The sequence below is a fragment of the Choloepus didactylus genome, chromosome 2, assembly GCF_015220235.1.
Source record: "Choloepus didactylus isolate mChoDid1 chromosome 2, mChoDid1.pri, whole genome shotgun sequence".
Lineage (NCBI taxonomy): Eukaryota > Metazoa > Chordata > Mammalia > Pilosa > Megalonychidae > Choloepus > Choloepus didactylus.
In genome coordinates, this window is record NC_051308.1 from 176,998,774 (window position 1) to 177,025,437 (window position 26,664).

Here is a 26,664-nt window from a genome sequence, read left to right on the forward strand (position 1 = left end):
GCTTCTCCTACTTCCTTAGCCTAGTGAACACCTACTCATCCTGTGATCTGCTCATCCTGTGATCCAGACTTTTTCTGGAGGCCTTCTGTGCTACCTTCCTTCTCCCCCTCCCCAACACTCTTGACCCTCTTGTGCTGACTGTGTACTTCATATGAACTTCTAATGCAGTACTGACTACTTGGAATTATTCTTATGTATACACCTGCTCCATTTTACTGTGAACAATTTGAAGACAGTGACATTGTTTTATATGTCTTTTTATTCCCAATATTGTGCATGAAAAATAGCAGGTGTTTAAAAATATTTGGTAGAGGAAAAAATGAATTGGGTTGGATGGTCCATCTGGCATTAGAGATGTAGTGATTCCATCTTGGTGGCAGCACTGGCTGTTATGGATTCTGGGTTCCTGAGGGCTTTTTTCCTTTCCAGCCTTGGCAGCTGTGAGTCGGTTACCAGAGACATGACAAGGGGCATGCTGTACCCAAATGAGAGCTTACAATTTTTCTTTTCTGGAATCTCTTGCCAGAAGCCCCATTTCTTCTTGTATCCCTGTGGACTGGATGGACAGTATACAGATGTCAAAGTCCCACCCTTTTATTGTATCACTTAAGGCTTGAGCCATAACCAGCATTGGACCCTTTGGTTTAAGGCCCAATGGGTTATGACCTTTCTCCTCCTTTGCCCACATTAGGCCTTTCAAGTAGAACACTAGGACAGCCTTGTATTATGATTCAGAGGGGAGAAAGAAAAAGAGACGGTGGGTCCCTCAGGATCACGTCCCTCAAAAATTACCTTCTATCCCAGTCCTAGGAAACAGATACATGCTTCCTTGGTGGGACCATTGGTCACATTTGAGGAAGTTTATTTTTCTGAAGGGTGCATGTGTTTGTGTGTGTGCGTGTGTGTTTCTGCAAGCTTATGTGTGGGGTCTATGTGTGTATGTGGGGGGGTGGGCATCTGGGGGGAGGAGACTGCAGTGGAGAAAGGAAGAAGGAAGTGGGAGACCCCCAAAATGGAGCACACTGTTGACCACACTTGTGTGGTATAGAGGTGACAGAGTGACTGGAAGTTTGGACTGTAGGAATATTTGAAGAAATGAGGTTGATGTTCACTAAGTTAGCTAATATTTAATGAATATCTATTGTGTAAAGGCCGCGGGTGATAGAGCTGTGAACAAGGCTGAGGCCATCCCTGGCATTCAGGAACTTCTCAGTCTAAATGGGAGGTGGGCAGGGAGAGAGACACAGGTAAGTAGTGAGGGTAGCCCTGCAGTGTGGTAAGTGTTACAGTACTGGATGAACCTGGGGCTGGAGGAGCAGAGGAAGGGCACTTAATGGAGTTTTGGTGGGTGAGGAAAGAGGGGAGCGAAACTGAGTGGAATACTAGAAGACAAGTAGGAATTTGTGTGGAGATGTTGAGCACTGACTGCAGAGTCCTGTCTGCAGCCCAGAGGAAAAGAAGTCCCTTTGTAATTCACCCTTCCAAAGTGCACACCTGTGAAAGAAGGGCACCGACTCCATCTCTGTGTTCATGCAAAAGAAAGTTTATTCTTCTTATTCCTACAGGTTTTTATAGCATACAAGGTAGTTTCCTACATGACTGTTTTCAGGTATTTCAGGGAGGGTGAATTTTTTTCTAAAGCCATAAGGTGTTATTGCATGTCTTTGATCTCAAGGGACAATTTCTTTGGGGATAGACAGGAGATAGCAGGAGTACCAGACAGGAGACAGGAGCACAGACAGGAGACTGGAGCACGGAAGGAGCCCTGCGACTTTACCCTTATCTAAATTGCTGCCTGCCTTCAGGCATGCAAAGCTTTGGCCTTCTCCCAGCCTGGTGCCTGCCTCCAGGCTCCCAATGCTTAGGTGGCAGCCTCCCGGTATAACCTATCAAGCCAGGGGACCTTCCGTGTCTCTACACACACCTCTTTAAAATTTGGCGTGCCTGTGGTGGCCCTGAACACAGCAAGTGAGGAAGCACAAACAGCAACCTTAAAATAGCAGCCAACGTTTACAGAGTGCTTACTATAGTCCAGGGCTATGCTGACCTCTTCACATGCATTATCTCATTTAATCCTCACAGCCATCGGGGATGGGCACTCCCATTATCTCCATTTTATAGAGGGAGAAGGGCACTTCCTGACTTGCCCAGGGTTGCACAGGCACCAAGTGGCAGAGGTGGGCTTTGACCCCAGGCTGTCTCTCTCCAGAGCCTGAGTTCTTATCCATCTTCCAAGGCTTGGGGGACACACTAGAGGTAACCAACCTTGTAGCAGGAGTGAGAAAGGGCTTGTAAGATATGAACCTGGAATGCTTATCAGCAGTCAGCTCTTAGCCTTTCATGCCATTAAGGAGTTTCAACTTTAGACCAAGGGCAATACAAAGACATTGAAAGCTCTAAAACCGGCATGGCCTGCTTTGCACTTTAGAAATCACTGCTCTGGCTGCAGTGTGAAAATCAGACAGGAATTGGGGAAGCATTTCCATTGTCTGGCCAGAAATGATAGTGGCCCGAAGAAAGGCAATGGCGATAAGGAGAGGGAGAAGGGGACGAACCTGAAAGATTCCTAGAAAAGGAATTCAACCAGATTTGGTGGTTGGGCTTTATGAACCATGGAAGAGGAGACATCCAGTGGGAAATGAAGAGTAGATTTGAAAACTCAGGAAGGAAACCTAAACTGGGGATGATGACTGATTTGTCAGGAGCAGGTAGAGACCCCTCAGGGTGAATGCATTGAGTTAGTAGGGAAAGAGCTATCCTAGAATCTGGAAAATACCAGTGGATGTAGTTACGCTGTATTGAGCTGTACTTCAGGCTCGTTTATTTACAAAACAATTGGTGTGTCCAGTTACTTTTCCACATGCACAGTCCTTAGCCCTTTGGTCCAGTAGGGATAGGGAGATATTTCCTAACTGGAAAGGTGTCACTTTGCAAAGGATCTGACCTGCAGAATGTCCTCCTTTGTCCTAATCACAATTCGTAGACAGCTGACTTCAACTACAAGATTCTGCTTCTGAGTACAGCAAGGGACCATTTTGAAGATGCTTAGAGAAATGTTTTCTTAAAAGTGAAAAGTATTTCTCCACCAATGCAAATGCTTGAAGTGATGGGGAAAGAGGAGAGAGATAATGTGAAGTAACTGTTAGGCTGGTTTGCAAAATAATTGTACTCATTCATTTTTGTAACTGCTCACACCCAGGTCTGTAGGGCATCTTAAGAAAACAGTCAGGGCTAAATTTATAATTAGCTGAGTCCATTTTTGCAAGACCTAAGCATGGATATAGGGCAGGGTTGGTTTTGTTATTTCCTTAATTGAAAGCAGCAAGAAAATACAAGGAACACTGGCATAAATAACCCCCAGATTATATGTCTGCTGGAGGCTGGGAGGAGGCTCGTCTGCATGGCCTCCTTCTGAGGTTACCCAAACAAACCCCAGTGACTGACAGCTCCCCTATGGAATGCAGGAATGCATATGAGCATTTTGAAATCTCTTTAATTTTTTTCCCAGGGCAAGGGCCCAGGAAAATCGAGGTTTCTCAGGGAACATAAAAGCTTTTGACAACCACAAAATGATTTTTTATTTCCTCTTAATATAACTTATCCTTCCCCTTCCCCCCTTTATTTCCAGTTAATCAGTCAGCAGTATAACCTTACAGTCATAGGAATGGATGGAAAGGGAACTAGTATTTTTTTTTTTATTTAGTTTTATGGAGATATATTCACATACCATACAGTCATCCCTGGTGTACAATCCACTGTTCATAGTACCATCATATAGTTGTACATTCATCACCCCAATCCATTTTTGAACATTTTCCTTACACCAGAAAGAATAAAAATAAGAATAAAAAACAAAAGTAAAAAAGAACACCCAAATCATACCCCCCATCCCACCCTATTTTTCGTTTAGTTTTTGTCCCCATTTTTCTACTCATCCATCCATACACTGGATAAAGGGAGTGTGAGCCACAAGGTTTTCACAGTAACACTGGGAACTAGTATTTTTGAGGCCTGCTGTTTGCCAAGTACTTGGTCCTGTCAAAAGCCTTAGGAGGTTGGGCCTACTATTTCCATCTCACAGAGGTGAAAACTGAGACTTACTCAGTATCACTCAGCCAAGAAGACACAAAGATAGCGTTCAAAGCCAGGTCTGTTTGCCCCCCAAACTCATGCTTTATACCATCCTGGTTGGCAAATATCATTTGAAATATAGAGAGGGTATAAGTGAGAAAAATGAGTAAGTGTAAATGAGAAGCCTTCTGATGACTTCCTCAATGAAGCTGTGAGTCACATTTTTCATTACTTTACCTCCATCAAGTAGCTGCCCTGGTTTCTTAAAGGTGCTCAGTCTCTTTCCTAGCCATTTGCCCACCCCCACCCCACAACTTCTGGTATACGGAACAAGCTTGCTTCTCTTTCTGACTTTTCCCTTGTCTGCAGAAAAATGGATTGGGAAATTCTTTCCTTTTCCAGGACAGAGCAGTGCATATAACTAGTCCAGAGATGAATGCTTTCTAAGGATATGATTGGTCAGTGGTTCCCAATTAGGAGAGGCGTGCATCTTTCCACCTATAATGACATTCTGCAGACCAGCTCTGCTCTCACTGAACCTTGGAGTGCAGATTTCCTATATCAGAGTGCTGTCCCCATAACCAGGTGGAAATAGTAAGTGTAACCAACCATGGTGCCTTTCCACACCCCTCTCTTCCTAGTATTCTGAATGAATTTGCCACCCAACTAAAATATGTCTCCAAAATCATTTGAAACACTTGGCCAGCCCATAGGATGAGCAGAGTTGCCAGTCTGGTATAGGTGTGGAAAACCAAGGATTTCAGATCTATAAATGCCCCATGCCCCAATGGTAATACCTTACAACTTTACCACATGGAACTGGTATAACCAGTGCCCTGGCTTTATGGGGAAGACTTTCCAAGTGCTAAATGTAGCCCCAGTCTTCCTGCCGGTCTCCCAGGGAGTTCAAATTGGATTCTTCACCTTCATTATCTCCGCAGGGGGTGGGGAGGGGGCGTATGGCCCATGCAGTGTCCCAGGAGTCATGAAAACCACTGTTTTATTACAAGCAACGTAGTCATTAAAGCTGAACTTTACTTCCGAATCCATTGGAGGCAGAAGTGGAAATAGCTCAGGCTGCCAACTTCACAGCATTGCTGGGTTCCTATGCCCAGTGCTTTCCTGTTTTTGATTTCTGTACTACAGATTTGGGTAGGGGTTCATAGCGGGGAGCAACCCGTTCTTGAGGTCTGGTAATTATTAAAGGTAGTATAAGAATTCCACATCCCAAATAAAATGAAACTAACAGTAGCTGCACTTGGTGCTTATTATTGCACTGTGTTAAGCACTTTTCATACAGTAACTAATTCAATCATCACAAAATCATGGGAGGTAAGTCCTCTCCCACCAGGTGAAGAACCTGAGCATCCCAGAATCAATATCACAAGGTCCAGTGAGGAAGGTGAGAGGATCACTTGGAGAGGCTGTTCTCCCTATGATTTCTAGTTTTTACTTATACCATGAAAGATGGCAAAAGACAGTAGGGCGGCATGCACAGAGCACTAAAAGCTGGAGTGGAGCTTTCCCAGCCTTGACTTCTCCATCTCATAAGTAGGAATATTAACACATCTGCCCCAGACTGTATAAAAAGTAAGTAGCTCATGTGTGTGAATTAGGCAGAGCATATTATAAACTTAATGAACAATAATAGGAAGTTTTAGAAAGAACAAAAGAGTGGTGGTGTAGTGGCAAGTAAGAAAAGATTTAATGTCGCCTCCACAGAAGGGACTCAGAGGTAATCTGATGTTTTATTAGCTGACCTGGACAGAGAGTTTTTGTTTTGTTTTTGGTTTTGTTTTTAGTGAATTAGTTACTGACATTTAAACACTGGGTGATATCTCATCCAAATCTGAATTTCTGGCTTCTCTTGAAAAATTCAGAAGCTCTGATGACACAGACCTGTGTGCACTACCTCATGACAGCTACTGGCTGAAAATAAGAAGCAGCTGCCTCCTTTAAACACTGCTTGCTCTCGGGTTCGAGCCCAGCCTGTCTGACCACACATGCAGTGAGGGGCAGAACCAGGAATACGAAGTCAGGTATTCTCTGGCTTCCAGCTCGGTGCTATTGGGACCACATCATGCTTTTCTAGTCCATTCCCTGAAATAGTGCTGTATCTGTTTCAGCAGTTCCTACCCTTCAAGCTCAGACTAGAGAACTCCAGACATTAGGATGAGCCACATTTGAGACCCCCCCCCCCCCAGGAGCACTGCATAGTTTTCTGCTGTAGGAAGCCAAGAAGGGCATTTGGCCAGAGCTGAGTGGCGACTCCATCTAATGTAATCAATTCAGCTTTGGGTTTCTTTTTAATTCTATTGTTTTTCTACCAAAAAAAAAAAAAAAAAAAAGGAAGAGAGGACTGGACCCTGGGGTGGTTCAGACCAAGGTTTACATCCCAGCTCTGCAATTTACTAGCAGTGTATTTTTTCTTGGGCAATTTACGTATCCTCTTTCTTTTTTGTGATGGTGGTATCTCTTCCTTGTAGGATGGAGATGAGGAGTAAAGATACAGTGCTTACCAAGCACTGGCACGTGTCAGCTTCTGACAAAGGAGAGATGTTATTCTCATTAAAGACTTTGGTATTTATATTTTGTGACTTGTTAGAGGGGCCTCCTTTACCACAAGTTTCTTTAAGCAATACCAAAAGTGATGATTGTCATCTTAAGACAATCTTGAAATAGAAACTGTCTCCCTCATTTTACCAACAAGGACATGACTTCCAGGCAGGTTACTTAATATCTGAGAACCTCAGTTTATTCATTAAATTCAAAATATCAACATGTACATAGAACTGTCGGGAAAATTAAATGAGGTAATTTAAATGAAAGTACCAAAGTCATGTGATCTTAATACAGAGTAATTGCACATTAAAGCAGTGTTTATATTTCCTGTTTTTTTTTAACAGTATAATTTTAAATAGTTTTTCCTTAGTGGATCCCCAACAGATTAAACATATTAGAATAACTCGGTTGAAGCTGGGACCAGGCAAGGAGACGAGCCTACGTGGTCCCCTCTCTCCCCACGACACCTCTGAATCAGGCCTGCCCCTGACATTTGTGGATCCCAGGGCAAAAGCAGGCGAAGACATGTCTACCACATGTCTCAATATTTAAAAGTGATCTGTCAGGCCAACACAAAGTTAAGTCAAATAGCTTTACAAGTTTACCTTCGTAATGAACCAGAAGACCAGGTTTGAATTTAGGATTTTGGGACTCCTTTGAGTTCTGTGCTAGCATCTGACTGCACAGGGAGTGTGAGCCCCAGATGCCTTTCTTTCCCACCCTTGGCTCCATGCCACACAGAGAAGGCCTTTGCATGTGTGTGTATGGACACTCCAATCTCCATGCTTGAGCTCTATTAATATCCCTCTAAAAATGGCAGCCTTTTGGCCACTCCTCAGCCCACAGTGGTATGTAGCTCCCCCTTGGGAGGACAGATCTGGAGAAGATGCTATGTGGAAGTAGGTTCAGAGCTACTGGGGTGGGGTTCCAGCTCCCTGGATCATGGTCTAGAAGGGGGGTGAGTTCCAAGTGGGCCTGTCCCCTTGGCCTCCAGGTCTTCTTACTCTGTGAGGAAGGGACAGCTGGAGGAGGACCAAACAGAGAGGGCCCCTTCAGAGTGTGGAGTCAGATTAAGGGCCTTTCCCACCTGTATCCAAAGCCAATGTTGTTCTAAACCCTGGGACTGCAAGGAGCACAACACGTGAACTGCTGCTTAAAGCTTATATAAGCTGGTAAGATTTTTATAGATTTTCAGATTTGTTCTCTCGAGTCCTGTGATTCTGAACATGCCCTTTCAAGGTAGTTGAAAGCCCCAATTCCCAACCCCAGTCTTAGAAGTAAAAAGGATGTCTCTTCATGCACAATATCTGATTCACAGATGGAAGCCCTGGCTAATTCTACTGCCCTGTAACTGAGGCTGCAGAGCAGGAAGCAGTTGTAGCTAACCTGGTTTCTAGCCAAGGGGATACATGAACTCTGAGCTTTGCTTCTGCTAATTTAGGGCCCCCATGGTTTCTTAAACAGATTTTTACTACCCCTATTTTCAGCCCTGGGTCTCTGCTGTGCCTGGGGTCGCCAAATCCAACTATCCCCCCTCACTCTGCAGAGATTGGAAGGTGCATGAGAACTGGGTGTCCAAATCTTCTGTATACAGACACTGACCCACTTACCTTCTTTTCAGCCCCATGTATCACCCCTTCCTTCTACAACACTTGGTGCCTTGAAGCTCAGAGCTGCCCTGCCTGGGGTTCTATGGGACACATTGGCTCACTTTTCCAGAATCTCCCCTCTTGGGAGTTTAGGTTGTGGTTAAGTCTGTGGCTGTCAGGAAATCCCACTCCATCTATTTTTCATATTTAAAAACAAAATTGTTGAAATCTTTGGTCTGTCCCTACTGTCTTTTTCCCCTTGTGATTTAATACTTTTGTTTTCCTTTACTCCTTTTTGTTGTTGGGGAGTGGGGGGAAATGGCAGTGGCCATTTCACCATGTTTAATGGGAATTCCTGTATCAGAATTTAAATAGTTGATGGGGAAGGATGCTGTTGATCATTGAGGGTTCCATGTGCATCAGAATGGCTGCAAATCCCTAATTTCCACACTATATCTCACGTGTACCATTTCTTCTTCTTCCTAGATTTCCTCTGAGAGCCAGAGATGAGCCATTCCATCACATCTACTTCAGGCTACACTGGGCCAATGTATAGAAAAGCTTTAATTTTCCAAATAGCAGTTATTCTTTTTTTTTTTTTTTTTTTTTTGAGCTGCACTTTAAAATTTTTATAAATGCAAACAGTTTTTAAATTCTCTGTTTTCATCATTTTCAGCAGCAATTGAATTACAAACATGGAAAGAACTCTACAAGAACCAGACAAGTTGTTCTAGTGCTTTGAACAATAAACTAATCCTTAAATTACTGAACTCAGAACATCACAACATAAAACAGAAAGCATATCCTAAATTGACACTGTCCAGGAAATCTTATGTGTGGGTGGTTGGATGTATAAAGAATAGCAGTTATTCTTATCTGTTCCTCCTGTAGCCTGCATATATGCAGGTTCAGTTAACATTTATCAATCACCTACTGCATACCAGACAACATACCAGTGCTTTCACCTACTTAACCTCATTTAATCCTCATAACAACCCTGGAGGTGGGTATTACTTTATAGATGAGCAAGCTGAGGCTTCTGGATATTGAGGACTTACTCAAGACTGAATAGCGGGAGCTTAGAATTGAACCCAATCTCATAACCCGAGTGGGAACTGGCTCTCTAAATAAATCATTTTGGAAATGCTTATAAGAATTTTTGAATTGTTTCCAAAGTATCTTCCCAGAAGCCATTTGTGAATTTTCTCTTGCAGGAGAAAATGCAGAAGTTTCCATGGATGTTTCCCTGGCTTACCGTGACGATTCAGTTGCTGAATGGACTGAAATGGCCCATGAAAGAGTGCCACGGAAACTCAAATGCACTTTCACATCCCCCAAGGTAGGATACCTGGAGGTCTAAGTTGATGGGGTTTCTATTTGGTCCCCAGGTAGATGGAAAGATTTGCTTTTACAGTTTATGGACGTGTTCCTTATATCTTAGCATGCATGACCCACAAATGTTGGTCATTATCCTTTGTCTTAGTAAAGAGAAGGGCACTGCAGGGATTTCATATCTCTGTAAAGATGGAAGGAAGAGAAGAAGGACTATCTGTTTGAAATAGTCTGGCTGTTTCTCTGAAATGCCTTCATAGAGCAACTCTTGGTTCTTTGATAAAGTGCTGAAAGTGTTTGAAGAACTTTGACCGGTCAGAATCTGTTCATATTGGATTAATGCCTGTGTCTGCTTCTCTGTTTCCTAGGCATCTGTTTGTTTCCAAAGTTAACTTGCAGGAATGAGAACTAGTGATCACAGGGAATACCACAGACAAATAAGGGACCAGAGGGAGGAAATCTGGCTTAATTTGATACCTTCTGGTCTTCTTACTCTTCTGTAGGACTCTCCCTTCTCCATTTCACCCAGGAGGACTCATTTATCCACTTGTAGGAGGTTACCATTCTACATTCAGACTAGGGAGCTGTTTTCTTCTGGACAAAGGCCTTGGATTCCTCTTCAACTGAAAGTGACCCTCAGGGAAGATGGTGGGATTTGATGGTATAAGCACCACATCAGAATTAGCTGGGCACCCTTTTCAAATTGCAGTATTGCCTTCATACATACCTTCCCAAGATTCTGACACACTCACACCCACTACCACTCACCCATCCTTGAATGTCTCTGCAGAGATGAGAGGGAGCTGTGGTTACTGTTACTCATGGTTACTCATATTCCTCAAGGGTATTGACATGGAGCACCACCAGCCAGGGATCTCTGATATCCCTTGGACACAGAAATGTTCTTATTTTCTTTTTCTGAAAGTTCTTGAGAGGCTTAACTTCCCACTGAGGCACATTCTGCTTATGTCTTTCCTCATTTGACATCTTCAGATCACTTGCTCCTGAAGGATTTAGACAGCTTTGCATCACCCACCCTGATGATTGATTTAGCTCCTCTCCTCTCCTAGCCTTGGCCTTTCCTAATTTGCTGTAGGTTTATTTTCCTATAACTGCAAAGTTAGGGTTCCTGAAAAACAGTAAGAATGGCAGGTTGAAGCCTCAAGTTCCATGCCCCAATCCTATCCATACTACACTAGAGAGGAGTATGATGGGGTGGGGGCAGTCTCACAGTATTAACCTAAGTTAAAAGTATGGAATTGGAGCAAAACATACTTGGCTTCAATTCCAGGTTGACTTTGTAACCTTCAGAAGCTTCCATAATCCATCCAAGCTGGTTTCTCTTCTGTAAAATGGGATAATACCTGTTTTGGGAGTCTTTTTAAAGACCAGGTGAGCTAATTAACACAAACAGGGTGACCTTATGATCTATCAACTATTCGGGAATGCATTTGAGAGTGAAAGAGAATGTTAACCAGGTGGGTCACACAAAGGACAAAGGTGCAAACTAGGACAAGCCAGGAATCCTACACATAAGCATCTAATGTAGCATCTTGCACTTATTTACCCTAATACCCTCAACCCCCACACACACACACTCCAGCTCCACCCCTATTAGATACCCTAGATCAGAGCTTCAGAAAATGTGGTCCAAAGACCAGCAGCATAAGCCTCACTTCAGAAAGTGTAGGAAATGCAGATTCCCAGATCACACGTGAACCCTACTGAATCAAATCTCAGGGGGAAGGGCCATGGAATCTGTGTTTTGACAGGCTTTCAATTCATAGTCTTAAGCTCAGTAATGCTTAAGAACCACTGCACTGGACTCTTGAGAACCAAATATGGCTCCTCTCAAAAAAAAAAACCATCTAGCATTGTTTTGGGCAGGTCCTTGGGAATAATCTGTAGGTGAAAATGGATGGTAAAGAAATTGGAGGTAACAGGAAAGAGGAATATCTTAACGTTTTTGGGTCTTTGTATGCAGTAGGAAATTAATTAAAGCCTTTCTAGCTGTTGATTACATCTTTCAGAGCTGCAGTTGGTTTATACATCTAAGTCAAAAGGATTTTAGATATGGAATTTCATTCTCAGAAAAGGAAAAAGTCGTTTCTCACCTTTATGTATACACTTGGAGGGCACCGGGAGAAGCAGAGTGAGGGGGAGGGGTGTTTGCCTGCAACTGCTTCTTAATGAAGCTTGCCTAATTATCTTTAGGATGTGTTGATCCCTTTCAAGAAAGATATTAAACCTTGAAAGGTGTGAAGGAAATGAATCATCAGATCTTGCTTTTTGATTGCAGTGAAATTTAGTCGTGAGTCTGAAGATTAAATGAGAAATTGCTTTAAAGCTTTTTAGTCCCTGGTGGATTGTGAAGTTAAAAAAAAAAAGTCAAGTTGCCACTTGCTGTAATTTGTCCTAATTAGCCAGTCTCTTACCTGTGTTGGAGGGAGGGCTGAGGGAGATGGGGAGAGGAAAGAGAGCTACAGGAAGTAATTTTCCTTCCTCAATGCCCTAAATACTAGCTGAGGCAGAACCTCAGTGGGAAAAGACAACTCCCTTATAGGATATACAGTGAGTTTGTCTCTGAGACAGGTGGCCCAGGCCAGGATCTCAGAATCTAACGTGTCTCTAAATTTGTTGAACTTGGGCAAATGCATCTCATGAAGTGGTAGTGGTACCCTCTCTGCAGAGACAGGGAAGTGGGGGACACACCACAGACCCATGACTGGGGAAATTGGAAGAGACCCTGGAGATCATCTTATTTAACCTTCTTCCTTTACTTAGGAGGAAAGTAAGGCCAGTTGCGGTGAGGTGACCTACCCAAGGTCACATAGCCAGCAAGGGACAGAGGTAGGACTAGAATCTAAGCCTCTTGCCTCAGTGCTCTGGGCTCTCTTTACTTGCCTTCAAGCATGTCTGAGGCAAAGTCATTCTTTTTCTTCTGCTGTACTGGAACGTCCTCTTCCCTCTCAGAATTGGAAGGAACAATATGGTGTGCTGGACTTGGAAGACCCATGTCCTCATCCCAATTCTGCTACTACCTTTGGGACCTTGGGCAAGACACACATCAAGTCAATGGCGTTAGACTGAATAATTTTTGTTCCCTTTCTCCTCAAATTCTTCATTTCTGTAAATAAAATAAGACCCTGACTAGAAACATATCAGGAAACCCTCTTCTTGCTGTTACCACAGAGGATAATCAGCTTTCTCAAAGCAGTTTAATCTGAGGCTGAATTAAAGCCTGTATCTTTTCAGTAGTTCCTGCAGAGTTCTAATTTTAGTTCTGATTTATAAATATAAAAGTTAGTTGAGGCATCAGGGCATGCCTGTTGGAAAGAGTGACCCCATCCCATGCCCTCTGCTCTTCAATCAGACCCTAGAGCATGAGGGCCGTTACTATGAATGCGATGTCCTTCCCTTCATGGAAATCGGGTCTGTGGCCCACAAGTTCTACCTCCTTAACATCCGACTGCCTGTGAATGAGAAGAAGAAAATCAACGTTGGGATCGGGGAGATAAAGGATATTCGGCTGGTGGTAAGTGGATCTAAGTGACCCAAGCAAGCTGTGACACTTGAGGTTCCGGTTCATGGGCACGTGTATGGAGGGGTTCTCCATTTCACTTTTGGCATCCCCATACCTCAGTTTTATTATCTGAAAAAATGGGAATAATAATACACCCACAATGGCTGAGAACATAAAGTATGCTGACTTGTGTGAGAAATTATAGAAATGGAAAGCAATGCAGTCACTGTGTCCATTTTTTTAATCATGATCATGATTACATAGAAAATAACACTAAGATAAAATTAATCTTTTTTACATGTTTTACATTGCAAGCAGAAATGTTAAAGGGAACATTTTAGAAGTTGTACTTCTTTCTAGTTTATTTGTTTAATAGGGGAAAAAGTAGGACATGGAATAAGGGGGCCATTTTTTTTTTTTCAAATAAAAAGATTACTCAAGAAATATATTTAGAAAAATTAGCAAGTACAGATAAACACACAGATCAGCATAAAAATTAACAATAATATCCTACCATCTAGAGATAGTAACTATTGTTAGCGTTTTGATATGTAGCCTTCCATACTTTCTCTAATATAGCCTTCCATACTTTTTCTAAGCATATATACGTATATAATCCTTCCTTTACAAAAAAAAAAAAAAGAATCATGCTGAATACACTATTTTGTTCCCTACTTTTTTCATGTAATGATATATTCTGAATATAATGTAAATGTATTTTCCGTACTGTTTAGCATACCATTGTATATTTATCTTAACATATTTAACCAATCTCAACATATTTAACTAATCTCAACCAATTTAATCTAGATTTTGAGCATCTAGGAGCTATAAAATTCTTATAGAAAAGTCTTTGATCTTATTCTTAATCATTCTCTTAGCATAGAGTGGGTCCATTTTCATACCTTTGATACATATTTCTGCAGTACCTGAGGAGGAGCCAGGGGTAGTATAAGGAAAGAACATGCTGTAAATTATGAGTGCTCTTGGCACTTAAAAGTTCACTAGACAAGGTCTTTACCCAACTCTCCCCAAAATGCAGTTGATGGTAGAAAATAACAGCTTCAAAATTATGATTGGTCTCTGTCTAGGGGATCCACCAAAATGGAGGCTTCACCAAGGTGTGGTTTGCCATGAAGACCTTCCTCACACCCAGCATCTTCATCATTATGGTGTGGTACTGGAGAAGGATCACCATGATGTCCCGACCCCCAGTGCTTCTGGAAAAGTAAGAGCTGATTGCAGCCACTCTTTAGTAGCTGCCGTCCCCTGACCTGCCATGCTCCTGCTTTTGCCAGGGTCTGATTCAAGAAGTCAGGATATCCCTTGGACTGGTGATTTGAACCAGGAGTCATCCTGGTTCAAATTTTCCTCCTTCAGCTTTCACATGCAAATTGTCATGAAATCCTGGGTACCCTGCCTCTCTCATATTTCTGTCTCTGCTCTACATCTGTATGACCAGGGACAGAGTCTTCTCTTTGTTACAGTGGATGGATGAACTGCCTTGCTCCAACCCCTCTCACCTACAAAAGATCAGTGCTCCTGCAGATATGTCCCCCTTTTCTCCCACATTATTGACTTTCCCTTTCTGCTGGATTATTCTGATCAATATACAAACATGCTCTACCATCTCCTATTCTTAATGAAAACTTACTTTTCCCCACTTCCCACTGAAGCCACCACACCATTTCTTACTCCTGTTAACAGCAAAACTTCAAAATTCTTGTCCATTAATCTTCTATTCACTCTTGAACCCATTCCAGGATGGATTCATCCCCACCATTCCGCTAAAACTGCTCTTGACACAGCTGCCAGTGACCAAATTCAATGGCGTTTCTCAGCCCTTGCTTTTCTTGACTCATCACCAGCATTTGATGTAGTTGTTCACTCCCTTTTCCTTCACAGAGCCCCCTCCGCCCTTCTTGGGATTAGTCTCCTCCCTTGCTGGTCATTACTTGGTCTCCATTGCTCTTTCCTCCCATCTTTCCAACCTCTTAAACTTTGGGGTCAGGACCCAGACCTTGGATCTCTTTATTAACTACACCTATTTTCCAGGTGATCTCATCTACTCTCATGACTTTAAAAATCACCTACACTTTGATGACTCTTTAATTTGTATGCTCAGCCTCAACCTTTCCCAACTTTAGACCCATACAGCTGTCTGTTCACTTGACATCTTCACTTGCATCGAAAATGGAACACATACAAAGAACAACACTTGATTTCCACCCACTTCAAACATGTTCCTCCCCCAGGATTTCCCTTCTTAGTAAATGACGACTCCATCCTTCCAGTTGCTCAGGTTAGAGACTGAGGGGTCATTGTTTAGTCCCTGCATTTTTTCATACCTGTCATCCAGTCCTCCAGGAAATCTCACTCATTTCCACTGCTACAATCTAATCCACCATTATTTTTCACCTGGACTATTAGAAATAGCTTCTCTACTTCTCTCCTGGCTTCCACCATGTTCCCTCCTACACTCTATTCACACAATAGCTAGAGTTCTCCTTTACAAAAATTAATCAGATCATGTTACTCCTTTCCTCAAAGCTCTCCACTGGATTTTCATCTCCTTTGCCCTCTTGTCACCTCTGATCTCATCTCCTATCCTCCCCACTACCTACCAGCCCCTTTTGATGGTGCTCAAACATGCTTGGCATATTTTTATCCCAGGACCTTTGCACTTGCTCTTCTTTTTATAAGATATTCTTCTCTCCAGATAACTTTGTGGCTCCATTCCTCATTTCCTTTAAACCATACCCTGCCTCTTATCTTACAAGCTCTTCCTGTCTACCTTGTATAAAAGTGCCCCCATCTCTCTCCATTCTCTTACCTTGCTTTATTTTTCTTCATAATACTCATTCTTTATTTACATATTACCTTTCCCCTGTACTCCCCTCTTGTGCCAACAGAATGCAAATGTCAGGAGGGGAAGATCCTTGCCTATTTTGTTCACTGCTGTATGCCCAGCATCTGGAATAGTACCTGGCACATAGTAGGAACTCTGTGTTATTGATGACTGAAGGAATGATTGACCCCACTCCCTTATTTAAACTCTTTCTTGGACCCAGTCCCTTCAAGATAGATTTCAAATTCTATAATGAGGCCTACAGGGTGCTTCATGAACTCAGCCCCCCTTACTCCTGCAGTCTCATTTCCTCTTGTTTCCTGATATTTGCAACATGCAGATCCCCAAATGCTTCAGGCTGTTCCATGCCCATGGCTTCATCCAGTTTCTTCCCTCTGACTGGAATGCTTCCCACCCCCCCCAACTTTGACTCACAGATCAGTTCAGTTTCTGTTTCTTGTCAAAGTTAGAGGTCCTGGCAGCAACCTGTGTATAACTCTAACATGTTACTTTCCCCCTCTGTCTCAGTTGTCTCTTCATCTGGCTTCCCTGCTGAACTGTAGCTCCCTGAGTGAAAGAACATTCCCTATTGATTTAGGTATTGATAATCCTAGCACAATGCCTGGCACCTGATCACTGCTAAAAAAAAAAAAAAGTATGTGTTTCATTGGTTTGAAGGAAAGTATGAAGAAATCAGTGACATCATGAATGATATTTTGATAGAGAAGTGGCAGTTAATAGTGGGATGGGGGTTGGGGAATAAAAACTAAACAAGCAGCCAGAAGAATTTGTATTTCATATGTATTTTGTTTCATTTGTTACTGAAACCAGTATGCTTATTTAATTCACAGTTGCTGAGGATATCACTATAATAAGGTTTTTAATGATCAAGTTAATAATAACCTGAAACTCTAAGAGAGAACACATATTAAATGAAGTCTATTTAAGAAGACAAGGGAGGGCATCAACACTGTAGGAAGCTCTTAATCTGAAATAGTACCAAAAATAAAGTTGAAGTATTAAGGAGGTTGGGTCGAATTAAATAGCAAAGCTAACACAACACTCCTTCATTCTGTGATGGTGCTGACTAAATGGGACATTATGCATTTCTGTGTAGAAACTCATTGTGAGAGCTAAGTAAAAACTGATCATACGGCTTCAGTCTCAATTAATAATACCAATTCCCCAAAATGACTTCTGATTTTTGAAAGTAAAGGTGTTATCCCAGTGTTTTCTCATCACCAGAGTCATCTTTGCCCTTGGGATTTCCATGACCTTTATCAATATCCCAGTGGAGTGGTTTTCCATTGGGTTTGACTGGACCTGGATGCTGTTGTTCGGTGATATCCGACAGGGCATCTTCTATGCCATGCTTCTCTCCTTCTGGATCGTCTTCTGTGGCGAGCACATGATGGTAAGTGCCCCCTGTGTGTGCCAGACATCTACACATGGCTGTTGTATGTGGGCTGCCAAGCTGACACCACCAGCCCTCCTTCTCAATTCCCACATGGGATGAGGCAGAATAAGTTAGTGGTTATGGTGCAAGCTTTGGAATTACAACCTCTGGTTCAAATTTCTGCTTTACCACCTACTAGCTGAGTGGCTTTGGGCAAGTGACTTAAACATTCTGAATCTCAGGTTCTTCATCTATAAAATGTAATTTATAGGGTTTTAGTGAGAAGTAAGATCATGTGAGTAAAGGACTTAGAAGATAAACAACAAATGTTAATGATTATTATTATATGTTTTCTTTTCCTTTGTCTTGGCTATAGCTTCAGCTCTTTTTGTCTCCTGGCTCTCCTCAGCTTACAATTTGTCTATGGGACTAGTAACTGCTATTACCCTGAAATACTGGCCTCCCTGGTCTCAGCTGTTTTCAGACACCAAATCATATTTTAAGAGTGAAGGTACCATGGATAAAAATAAAAATAATGCCTTCATCACACTGTGGCTAATATAATATTCCAGCTGAATCTTGGTCCTCATGTCAGGTACATAGGTCCCATGGTAGAATAGAGTATTATATTCCATTATTATATTTTTTTAAGTAGAGAAGTTGTGGGTTTACAGAAAAATTAGGCATAAAATACAAAGTTACCATATACCACCCTATTATTGTCACCTTGCATAAGTGTGGTTGTAATTATATGATTAATTATAGTCCATGATTTAACTTAGGATTCACTGTTTGTGTTGTACAGTACCATGAATCTTTTCAAAATTTAGTTCTAGTAACATATGTGCAACCTAAAATTTCCCCGTAACCACATTCAAATATATAATTCAGTGCTGTTAATTATACTCACAATGTTGTTCTACCATCACCTCCATCATTACCAAAACTTTTCCATCATATGAAATAGGAACTACGTACATTTTAAGTGTTAACTCCCAATTTCCTTCCACCACCCCACCGTCTGGTAACCTAAATGCCAGATACCAACTCCACGGATTTGCTTATTTTAAGTATTTCATATTAGTGAGATCATACAATATTTGTCCTTTTGGGTCGGGCGTACTTCATTCAACATGTTATCTTCAAGGTTCATCTATGCTGTCCCATGTATCAGGACTTCATCCCTTTTTCTGGCTGAAAAATATTCCATTGGGTGCATATTCCACATTTTGTTTATCCATTCGTCAGTTGATGGACACTTGAGTTATTTCCATCTTACGGCAATTGCAGATAATGCCATGGTGATCATAACTGTGAAAAATCTGTTTGAATCCTTGCTTTCAGTTCTATTGGGTATATAGCTAGAAGTGGGATTGCTGGGTCATATAGAAATTCTAAACTTAGCTTTTTTTTTTTTTTTAATGTTTTTTTTTCATTTTTATTGAGATTGTTCAGATACCATACAATTATCCAAAGATCCAAAGTGTACAATCACTTGCCCCTGGGTACCCTCATACAGCTGTGCATCCATCACACTTAATTTTTGTTCAATTTTTAGAAACTTTTCATTACTCCAGACAAGAAATAAAGTGAAAGATGAAAAAAGAAAAAAAGAAAAGGAAACTCTAAACCTCCCCTATCCCTAACCAACCCCCCTCAATTGTTGACTCCTAGTATTGATATAGTACGCTTGTTACTGTTTATGAAAAAATGTTGAAATACTACTAACTGTAGTATATAGTTTGTAATAGGTATATAGTTCTTCCCTATATGCCCCTCTATTATTAACTTCTAATTGTATTGTCATACATTTGTTCTGGTTCATGAAGTTATTTCTAGTATTCGTACAGTTGATCATGGACATTGCCCACCATAGGATTCAGTTTTATACATTTCCAACTTTTGACCTCCAACTTTCCTTCTGGTGAATATATGACTCTGAGCTTCCCCTTTCCACCTCATTCACACACCATTCGGCGCTGTTAGTTATTCTCACATCTTGCTACCAACACCCCTGTTCATTTCCAAACATTTAAGTTCATCCTAATTGAACATTCTGCTCATACTGAGCAAGAGCATCTACATTTCTTCCACAAGGCAGGAGGGAGAATCAAAGAAGGTAGAGAGGCAAAAGAAAGAGGAAGCAAAAAAATGACAGCTAGGAAGCAGCAAAAGGAAAAATAACCTTAAATCAAAGTAGAATAAAGAATCAGACAATACCACCAATGTCAAGTGTCTAACATGCCTCCCCTATCCCCCCTCTTATCTGCATTCACCTTGGTATATCACCTTTGTTACATTAAAGGAAGCATAATACAATGATTCTATTAGTTACAGTCTCTAGTTTATGCTGATTGCATCCCTCCCCCAATGCCTCCCCATTTTTAACACCTTGCAAGGTTGACATTTGCTTGTTCTCCCTTGTAAAAGAACATATTTGTACATTTTATCACAATTGTTGAATACTCTACATTTCACCAAGTTACACAGTCCCAGTCGTTATCTTTCCTCCTTTCTTGTGGTGTCTCACATGCTCCCCATCTTCCTCTCTCAACCGTATTCATAGTTACCCTTGTTCAGTGTACTTACACTGTTGTGCTACCATCTCCCAAAATTGTGTTCCAAACCACGCACTCCTGTCTTCTATCACCCTGTAGTGCTCCCTTTAGTATTTCCTGTAGGGCAGGTGTCTTGTTCACATAGTCTCTCATTGTCTGTTTGTCAGAGAATATTTTGAGCTCTCCCTCATATTTGAAGGACAGCTTTGCTGGATACAGGATTCTTGGTTGGTGGTTTTTCTCTTTCAGTATCTTAAATATATCACACCACTTCCTTCTTGCCTCCATGGTTTCTGCTGAGAGATCCGCACATAGTCATATTAAGCTTCCTTTGTATGTAATGGATTGCTTTTCTCTTGCTGCTTTCAGGATTCTCTCTTTGTCTTTGACATTTGATAATCTGATTATTAAGTGTCTTGGCGTAGGCCTATTCATATCTCTTCTGTTCGGAGTACGCTGCGCTTCTTGGATCTGTAATTTTATGTCTTTCATACGAGATGGGAAATTTTCATTAATTATTTCCTCTATTATTGCTTCTGCCCCCTTTCCCTTCTCTTCTTCTTCTGGGACACCAATGATACATACATTATTGTACTTTGTTTCATCCTTGAGTTCCTGGAGACGTTGCTCATATTTTTTCATTCTTTTCTCCATCTGCTCCTTTGCGTGTAGGCTTTCAGGTGTTTTGTTCTCCAGTTCCTGAGTGTTTTCTTCTGCCTCTTGAGATCTGCTCTTGTATGTTTCCATTGTGTCTTTCATCTCTTGTGTTGTGCCTTTCATTTCCATAGATTCTACTAGTAGGTTTTTTGAACTTTTGATTTCTGCTGTATACGTGTCCAGTGCTTCCTTTACAGCCTCTATCTCTTTTGCAATATCTTCTCTAAACTTTTTGAATTGATTTAGCATTAGTTGTTTAAATTCCTGTATCTCTGTTGAAGTGTACATTTGTTCCTTTGACTGGGCCATAACTTTGTTTTTTTTAGTGTAGATTGTAATTTTCTGTTGTCTAGGCATGGTTTCCTTGGTTATCCAAATCAGGTTTTCCCAGACCAGAACAGGCTCAGGTCCCAGAGGGAAGAAATCTTCAGTATCTGGTTTCCCTGCAGGTGTGTCTTAGAAAATTGCTCCACCCTTTGATGCCTCGGGTCACTGTGCTTTTCTGCCCAGCAGGTGACGCCTGTTAGCCTATAATCCTTGACTGGTGTGAGGAGGTATGGCTGTGTTCCCCCAGGCTCTGGGGTCTGGTTCTGAATGGAAAGGGCCCCACCCCTTTCCTCCTAGAGAAGAAAGACCCCTCAGGTGGAGGTCATTAGCATTTCAATGGTCTCGCTCTCTGCTTGTGGTGTCTCCACCCTTCCCAGAGTCACAGCCCTGGAAACTGAAAATGACTGGGGCTTTCTCCACTGAGCCAAAAAAGAAACAGTTCCCTTCAGACGGAGTCCAAGGCGACCCTCTGGCTCTCCGAGGTCAGTCGTCACCCAAAGCCTCTGTCTGTTTTTTGGGGCTGCGTACCTGTAGTGAGCAGTTCACACTCGCTGCTTAAAACCCCAGTTGGAGCTCAGCTGAGCTATATTCGCTTGCTGGGAGAGAGCTTCTCTCTGGCACCACTAGGCTTTGCAGCTGGGGCTATGGGGGAGGGGGTCTCCCGACCTGGTTCCGCAGGTTTTTCTTACAGATTTTATGCTGTGTTCTCGGGCATTCCTCCCAATTCAGTTTGGAGTATGATGAATGGACGGTCTCGTTTGTCCCCCCGCAGTTATTCTGGGTTATTTACTAGTTGTTTCTGGTTTTTTGTAGTTGTTCCAGGGGGACTACTTAGCTTCCACTCCTCTCTATGCCGCCATCTTGTCCCCTAGCCTCTAAACTTAGCTTTTTGTAGAATTGCCAAACTGTCTTCTATGCTGGCTACACCATTTTACATTCCCACCAACAATGAGTGAGTGTTCTTATTTCTCCATATTCTTACCAACACTTGTAAATTTCCACTTTTTTGACAGTAGCGATTTTAATGGGTGTGAAATGGTATCTCATTGTGGTTTTGATTTGGATTTTCCTAATAGCTAATGATGTTGAGCATCTTTTCATGTGCTTTTTGACCATTTGTGTATCGTCTTTGAGAAATGCCTATTTACGTATTTTGCCCATTTTTTAAATTGGATTGTTTGTCTTTTTGTTGTTGAGTTGTAGGATTTCTTCATATAACCTTTATACTAAACCTTTATCGGATATGTGGTTTCCAAATATTTTCTCCAGTTGAGTAGGTTGTTGTTTTACTTTCATGATAATGTCCTTTGAGAAGCAAAATTTTAAAATTTTGATGAGGTCCCATTTATCTAGTTTTTTCTTCTGTTGATTGTGCTTTAGTGTAAAGTCTAAGAAACCATTGCCTAATACAAAGTCCTGAAGATGCTTCCCTAAGTTTTCTTCCAGGATTTTTATAATTCTGGATCTTATATTTAAGTCTTTGATCCATTTTGAGTTGATTTTTGTATGTGGTATGAGGTAAGGGTCCTCCTTCATTCTTTTGCGCATGGAGATCCAGTTTTCTTAGCATCACTTGTTGAAGAAACTATTGTATCCCAATTGAGTGGTCTTTGCTCTCTTGTCAAAAATCAGTTGGTGAGAAATGTTAGGGTTGGTTTCTGAAAAATGTTAGGGTTGGTAGTTTGAGTCCATTGGTCTGTTTGTCTTTGTGCCACTACCATGCTGTTTTGATTACTGTGCCTTTGTAATAAGTTTTAAGATCGGGAAGTATGAGTCCTCCAACCTTTTGCTTTTTTTTTTTTTTCAAGATGACCTTGGCTATTTGAGGCACCTTACCTTCCATAAAAATTTAATGATTGGCTTTTCCATTTCTGCTAAGAAGGTTGTTGGACTCTTGATTGGGATTGTGTTGAATCTGTAAGTCACTTTTGGTGGAATTTACACCTTAATAATATTTAGTCTTCCAGTCCATGAGCATGGAATGTCCTTCCATTTATTTAACTCTTCTTTGAATTCTTTAAGTGTTTTGTAGTTTTTTGTGTAAGACTCCTTTATATCTTAGTTAGATTTATTCCTATATATTTGATTCTTTTAGTTGCTATTGTAAATGGATTTTTTTCTTAATTTCTTCTTCTGAATGTTCATTAATAATGTATAGAACACTACTGATTTGGGGGTGTTGGTCTTGTTCCCCACCACTTTACTGAATTCATTTACTCGCTCTAGGAGTTTTGTTGTGGATTTTTCAAAATTTCCTATATATAGGATCATGTTACCTGCAAATAGGGAAAGTTTTTTCCTTTCCAATTTGGATGCCTTTTATTTCTCTTTCTTGCCTAGTTGCTCTGTCTAGAACTTCCAGTACAATGTTGAATAACAGTGGTGACAGTAGTCAAAAAAAAAACTTTGTTGTTCCTGAACATTGAGGGAAAGCTTTCAGACTTTCACCATTAAGTATTTTGTCATCTGTAGGTTTGACATATATGCCCTTTATCATGTTGATGAAATTTCCTTCTATTCCTAGCCTTGTGTTTTTATCAAGACAGCGTGCTGGATTTTGTTAAATGCATTTTCTGCATCGACTAAGATGAGTGTTATGGTTTTCCCCTTAATTCTGTTAATGTAGTATATTACATTATATAATCTTCTTATGTTAGACCACTCTTGTGTACCTGGGGTAAATCCCATTTGCGCACGGCATATGATTCTCTTAATATACTGCTGGATTCTGTTTGCTAGTATTTTGTTGAGGTTTTTTGCATCTATATGCATGAGATACTGGTCTGCAATTTTCTTTTCTGGTGGTATTTTTATCTGAATTTGTTATGAGGGCAACATTAGCCTTGTAGAGTTAGGGGGTGTTCCTTCTTCAATTGTTTGGAAGAGTTTGAGTAGGATTGGTGTTAATTCTTCTTGGAATGTTTGTTAAAATTACCCTGTGAAGCTATCTGTTCTTGGGGTTTTCTTTGTTTGGAGGTTCTTGATTACTGATTCAATCTCTTTAATACTTACTGGTTTGTTGATATCTTTATTTCTTCTTGAGTCAGTGCAGGTGGTTTGTGCATGTCTAGGAATTTGTCCATTTCATCTAGGATATCTACTTTATTGGTGTACAGTTGTTTATGGTATCCTCCTTTTTTTTTTTTTTAATTTCAGTGGGGTCAGTAGTAATGTCCCCCTTTTCATTTCTGATTTTAGTTATTTGATTTCTCCCTCTCTTTCTTTTCAAGAACCACCTTTTGGTTTTGTTGATTCTATTTTTTTTTTTTTTTTAATTCTCTGTTTCACTTATCTCTGCTCTAATCTTTGTTATTTCCCTCCAGCTTGTTTTGAGTTTAGTTTGTTCTTATTCTCATTCTTCCACTTATGAGGTTAGGTCTCTGATCTGAAATCTTTCTTCTTTTTAATGTAAACTTACTTCTTTTTTCCTTCTTTTTCAGAGCTAGAATATCCCTCTCAGCATTGCCTTTGATTTTAGTATGTTGCATTTTTATTTTCATTTCCTCAAGATATTTCCTAATTTCCCTTGTGATTTCATTTTTAACCCCTTTGGCTGTTTAAGAGTACATTGTTTAATATCCACGTATTTATTATATTCCATTTCTCTCTGTTATTAATTTCTAGCTTCATTACACTGTGGTTGGAGAAGATACATTGTATGATTTCAATATTTTTTAATTTATTGAAACTTGTTTGCTGTCGTAACATATGGTCTATCCTGGAGAACGATCCATGTGCACTCGAGAGGAATGTGTGTTCTGCTGTTGGGTGAAGTGTTCTATATGTCTCTTAGGTCTGGTTCATTTACAGTATCATTCAAGTCTTCTATTTCCTTATTGATCTTCTGTCTAGGTGTTCTATCTATCATTGAAAGTGGTGTATTAAAGTATCCTATTAATGTAGAGCCATCTATTTTTCCCTTCAAATCTCTCAGTATTTGCTTCATATATTTTGAGGCTCTGTTAGTAGGTGCATATACATTTATAATTATTATGTCTTCTTGTTGAATCGACCCCTTTATCAGAATGTAATGTCCATCTTTGTCCCTTGTAACAGTCTTTGATTTAAATTTTATTTTATCAGATATTAGTAGAAATATCCCAGCTCTGTTTTGGTTACTATTTGCATAGTATGTTTTCTTCCATCCTTTCATTTTCATATACTTATGGCTTTGAATTTAGTATGAGTCTCTTGTAATCAGCATGTAGTCATGCTCTTCTACCCATTTGCTCATCTGTCTTTTGACAAGAGAATTTAATTCATTTGCAGTTTTTAAAAATTCAGTTTTACTGAGAAATATTCACATACCCTACAGTCATCCACAGTGTACAATCAGTTGTTAACAGTACCATCATATGGTTGTGCATTTATCCCCCAAATCAATTTTTGAACATTTTCATTACTCCAAAAATAAAATAAAATAAATAAAAACAAGAATAAAAAAACAAGTAAAGAACACCCAAAACATCCCATCCCTCCCATCCTCCCTAATATACATTTAATTTTTGTTCCCATTTTTCTCTTCATCTCTCCATATGCTGGATAATGAGAGTGTGAGCCACATGGTTTTCACAACTGCACAGTCACATCATGTAAGTTAAATAGTTGAACAATCATCTTCAAAATCAAGGCTACTGGGTTACAGTTCAGCAAGTTCAGGCATTTCCTTCTAGCTTTTCCAATACACTGAAAACTGAAAAGGGATATCTATATAACGCATAAGAATACCCTCCAGAATGACCTCTTGACTATATTTGAAATCTCTCAGCCACTATAACTTTATTTTGTTTCATTTCTCTTCCCCCTTTTGGTCAAGAAGACTTTCTCAATAACATGATGCCAGGTCCAGATTCGTCCCCAGGAGTCATGTCCCATGTTGCCAGGGAGATTTACACCCCTGGGAGTCATGTCCCATGTAGCGGGGAGGTCAGTGAGTTTACCTGCCGAGCTGGCTTAGAGAGAGAGGCCACATCTGAGCAACAAAAATGGTTCTTTGGAGGTGACTCTTAGGCACAAATACAGGTAGGCTTAGCTGTCCTTTGAAGTAACAAGGTTCACAAGGGCAAACCCCAAGATCGAGGGCTCAGCCTTCTAAATCTGTAGTCCCCAGTGCTTACAAGAATATCAGGAATTCCCCAGGTGGGGCAGTTTAATATTTCCACATTTTTCCCCCGTCCCTGATGAGGGCTCTGCAGATACATTTTTATTCTCTGTACAAATTACTTTGGGATGTACCAGGATTTCCCACTAACCTGTAAAAACCAACAAAATCTCACTCCCTATTCAAAGTTCCATGCGATTATGGTATTTGAGTAAACTGACCATACAGGGTAAAGTATCTGGTGTGCTACAGGAAACACAGATTTTGCACCAAATAAACATATCTTCCTTTGGTCTCACACAGAATTTGAAGTTTTAAAACACAGTCAATATTGTCCTTTACCCTTTAGTCTGACTTGCCTTAGTCCTAACCAGATCTGCTTCATTCATATCTCTAATTGAATTCTGAACTCTTTTTCAGCTTTTTAAACAATTGCTATATGTAATAATACTGACATTCATAGCTGCCAAACTCTAGCTCCAAGTCTCAGGTGACACACAGATACTTGACAGACCAGGTAATACACAAAGAGCTCAGCATCTCAGAATTTAGAGATAACCATTGCAACTCAGGAATAGATGTGATTGCTATAAGAGCTTACAATCTAGGGACTTTTACAAGAAGCCTTTCTCTGATAACCTGTGCTCTAAGATTCAGTCCTCAGAGTTTGCACATTCTATAGTTAGTCCATATTGGTGAG

The 26,664-nt window shown here is 40.7% G+C and overlaps 1 protein-coding gene across 2 annotated transcripts in view; it reads left to right on the plus strand.

Moving 5' to 3' along the window:
• Positions 1–26,664, plus strand: part of WLS (Wnt ligand secretion mediator) — a 124,285-nt gene that overhangs the window by 59,875 nt on the left and 37,746 nt on the right. For both annotated transcript variants that reach the window (XM_037826945.1, XM_037826944.1), the window contains exons 3-6: positions 9,437–9,561; positions 12,928–13,089; positions 14,169–14,305; positions 17,171–17,339. In XM_037826945.1, coding sequence (XP_037682873.1) covers positions 9,437–9,561; positions 12,928–13,089; positions 14,169–14,305; positions 17,171–17,339 — 593 coding nt within the window. The remainder of the gene's footprint in view (positions 1–9,436; positions 9,562–12,927; positions 13,090–14,168; positions 14,306–17,170; positions 17,340–26,664) is intronic.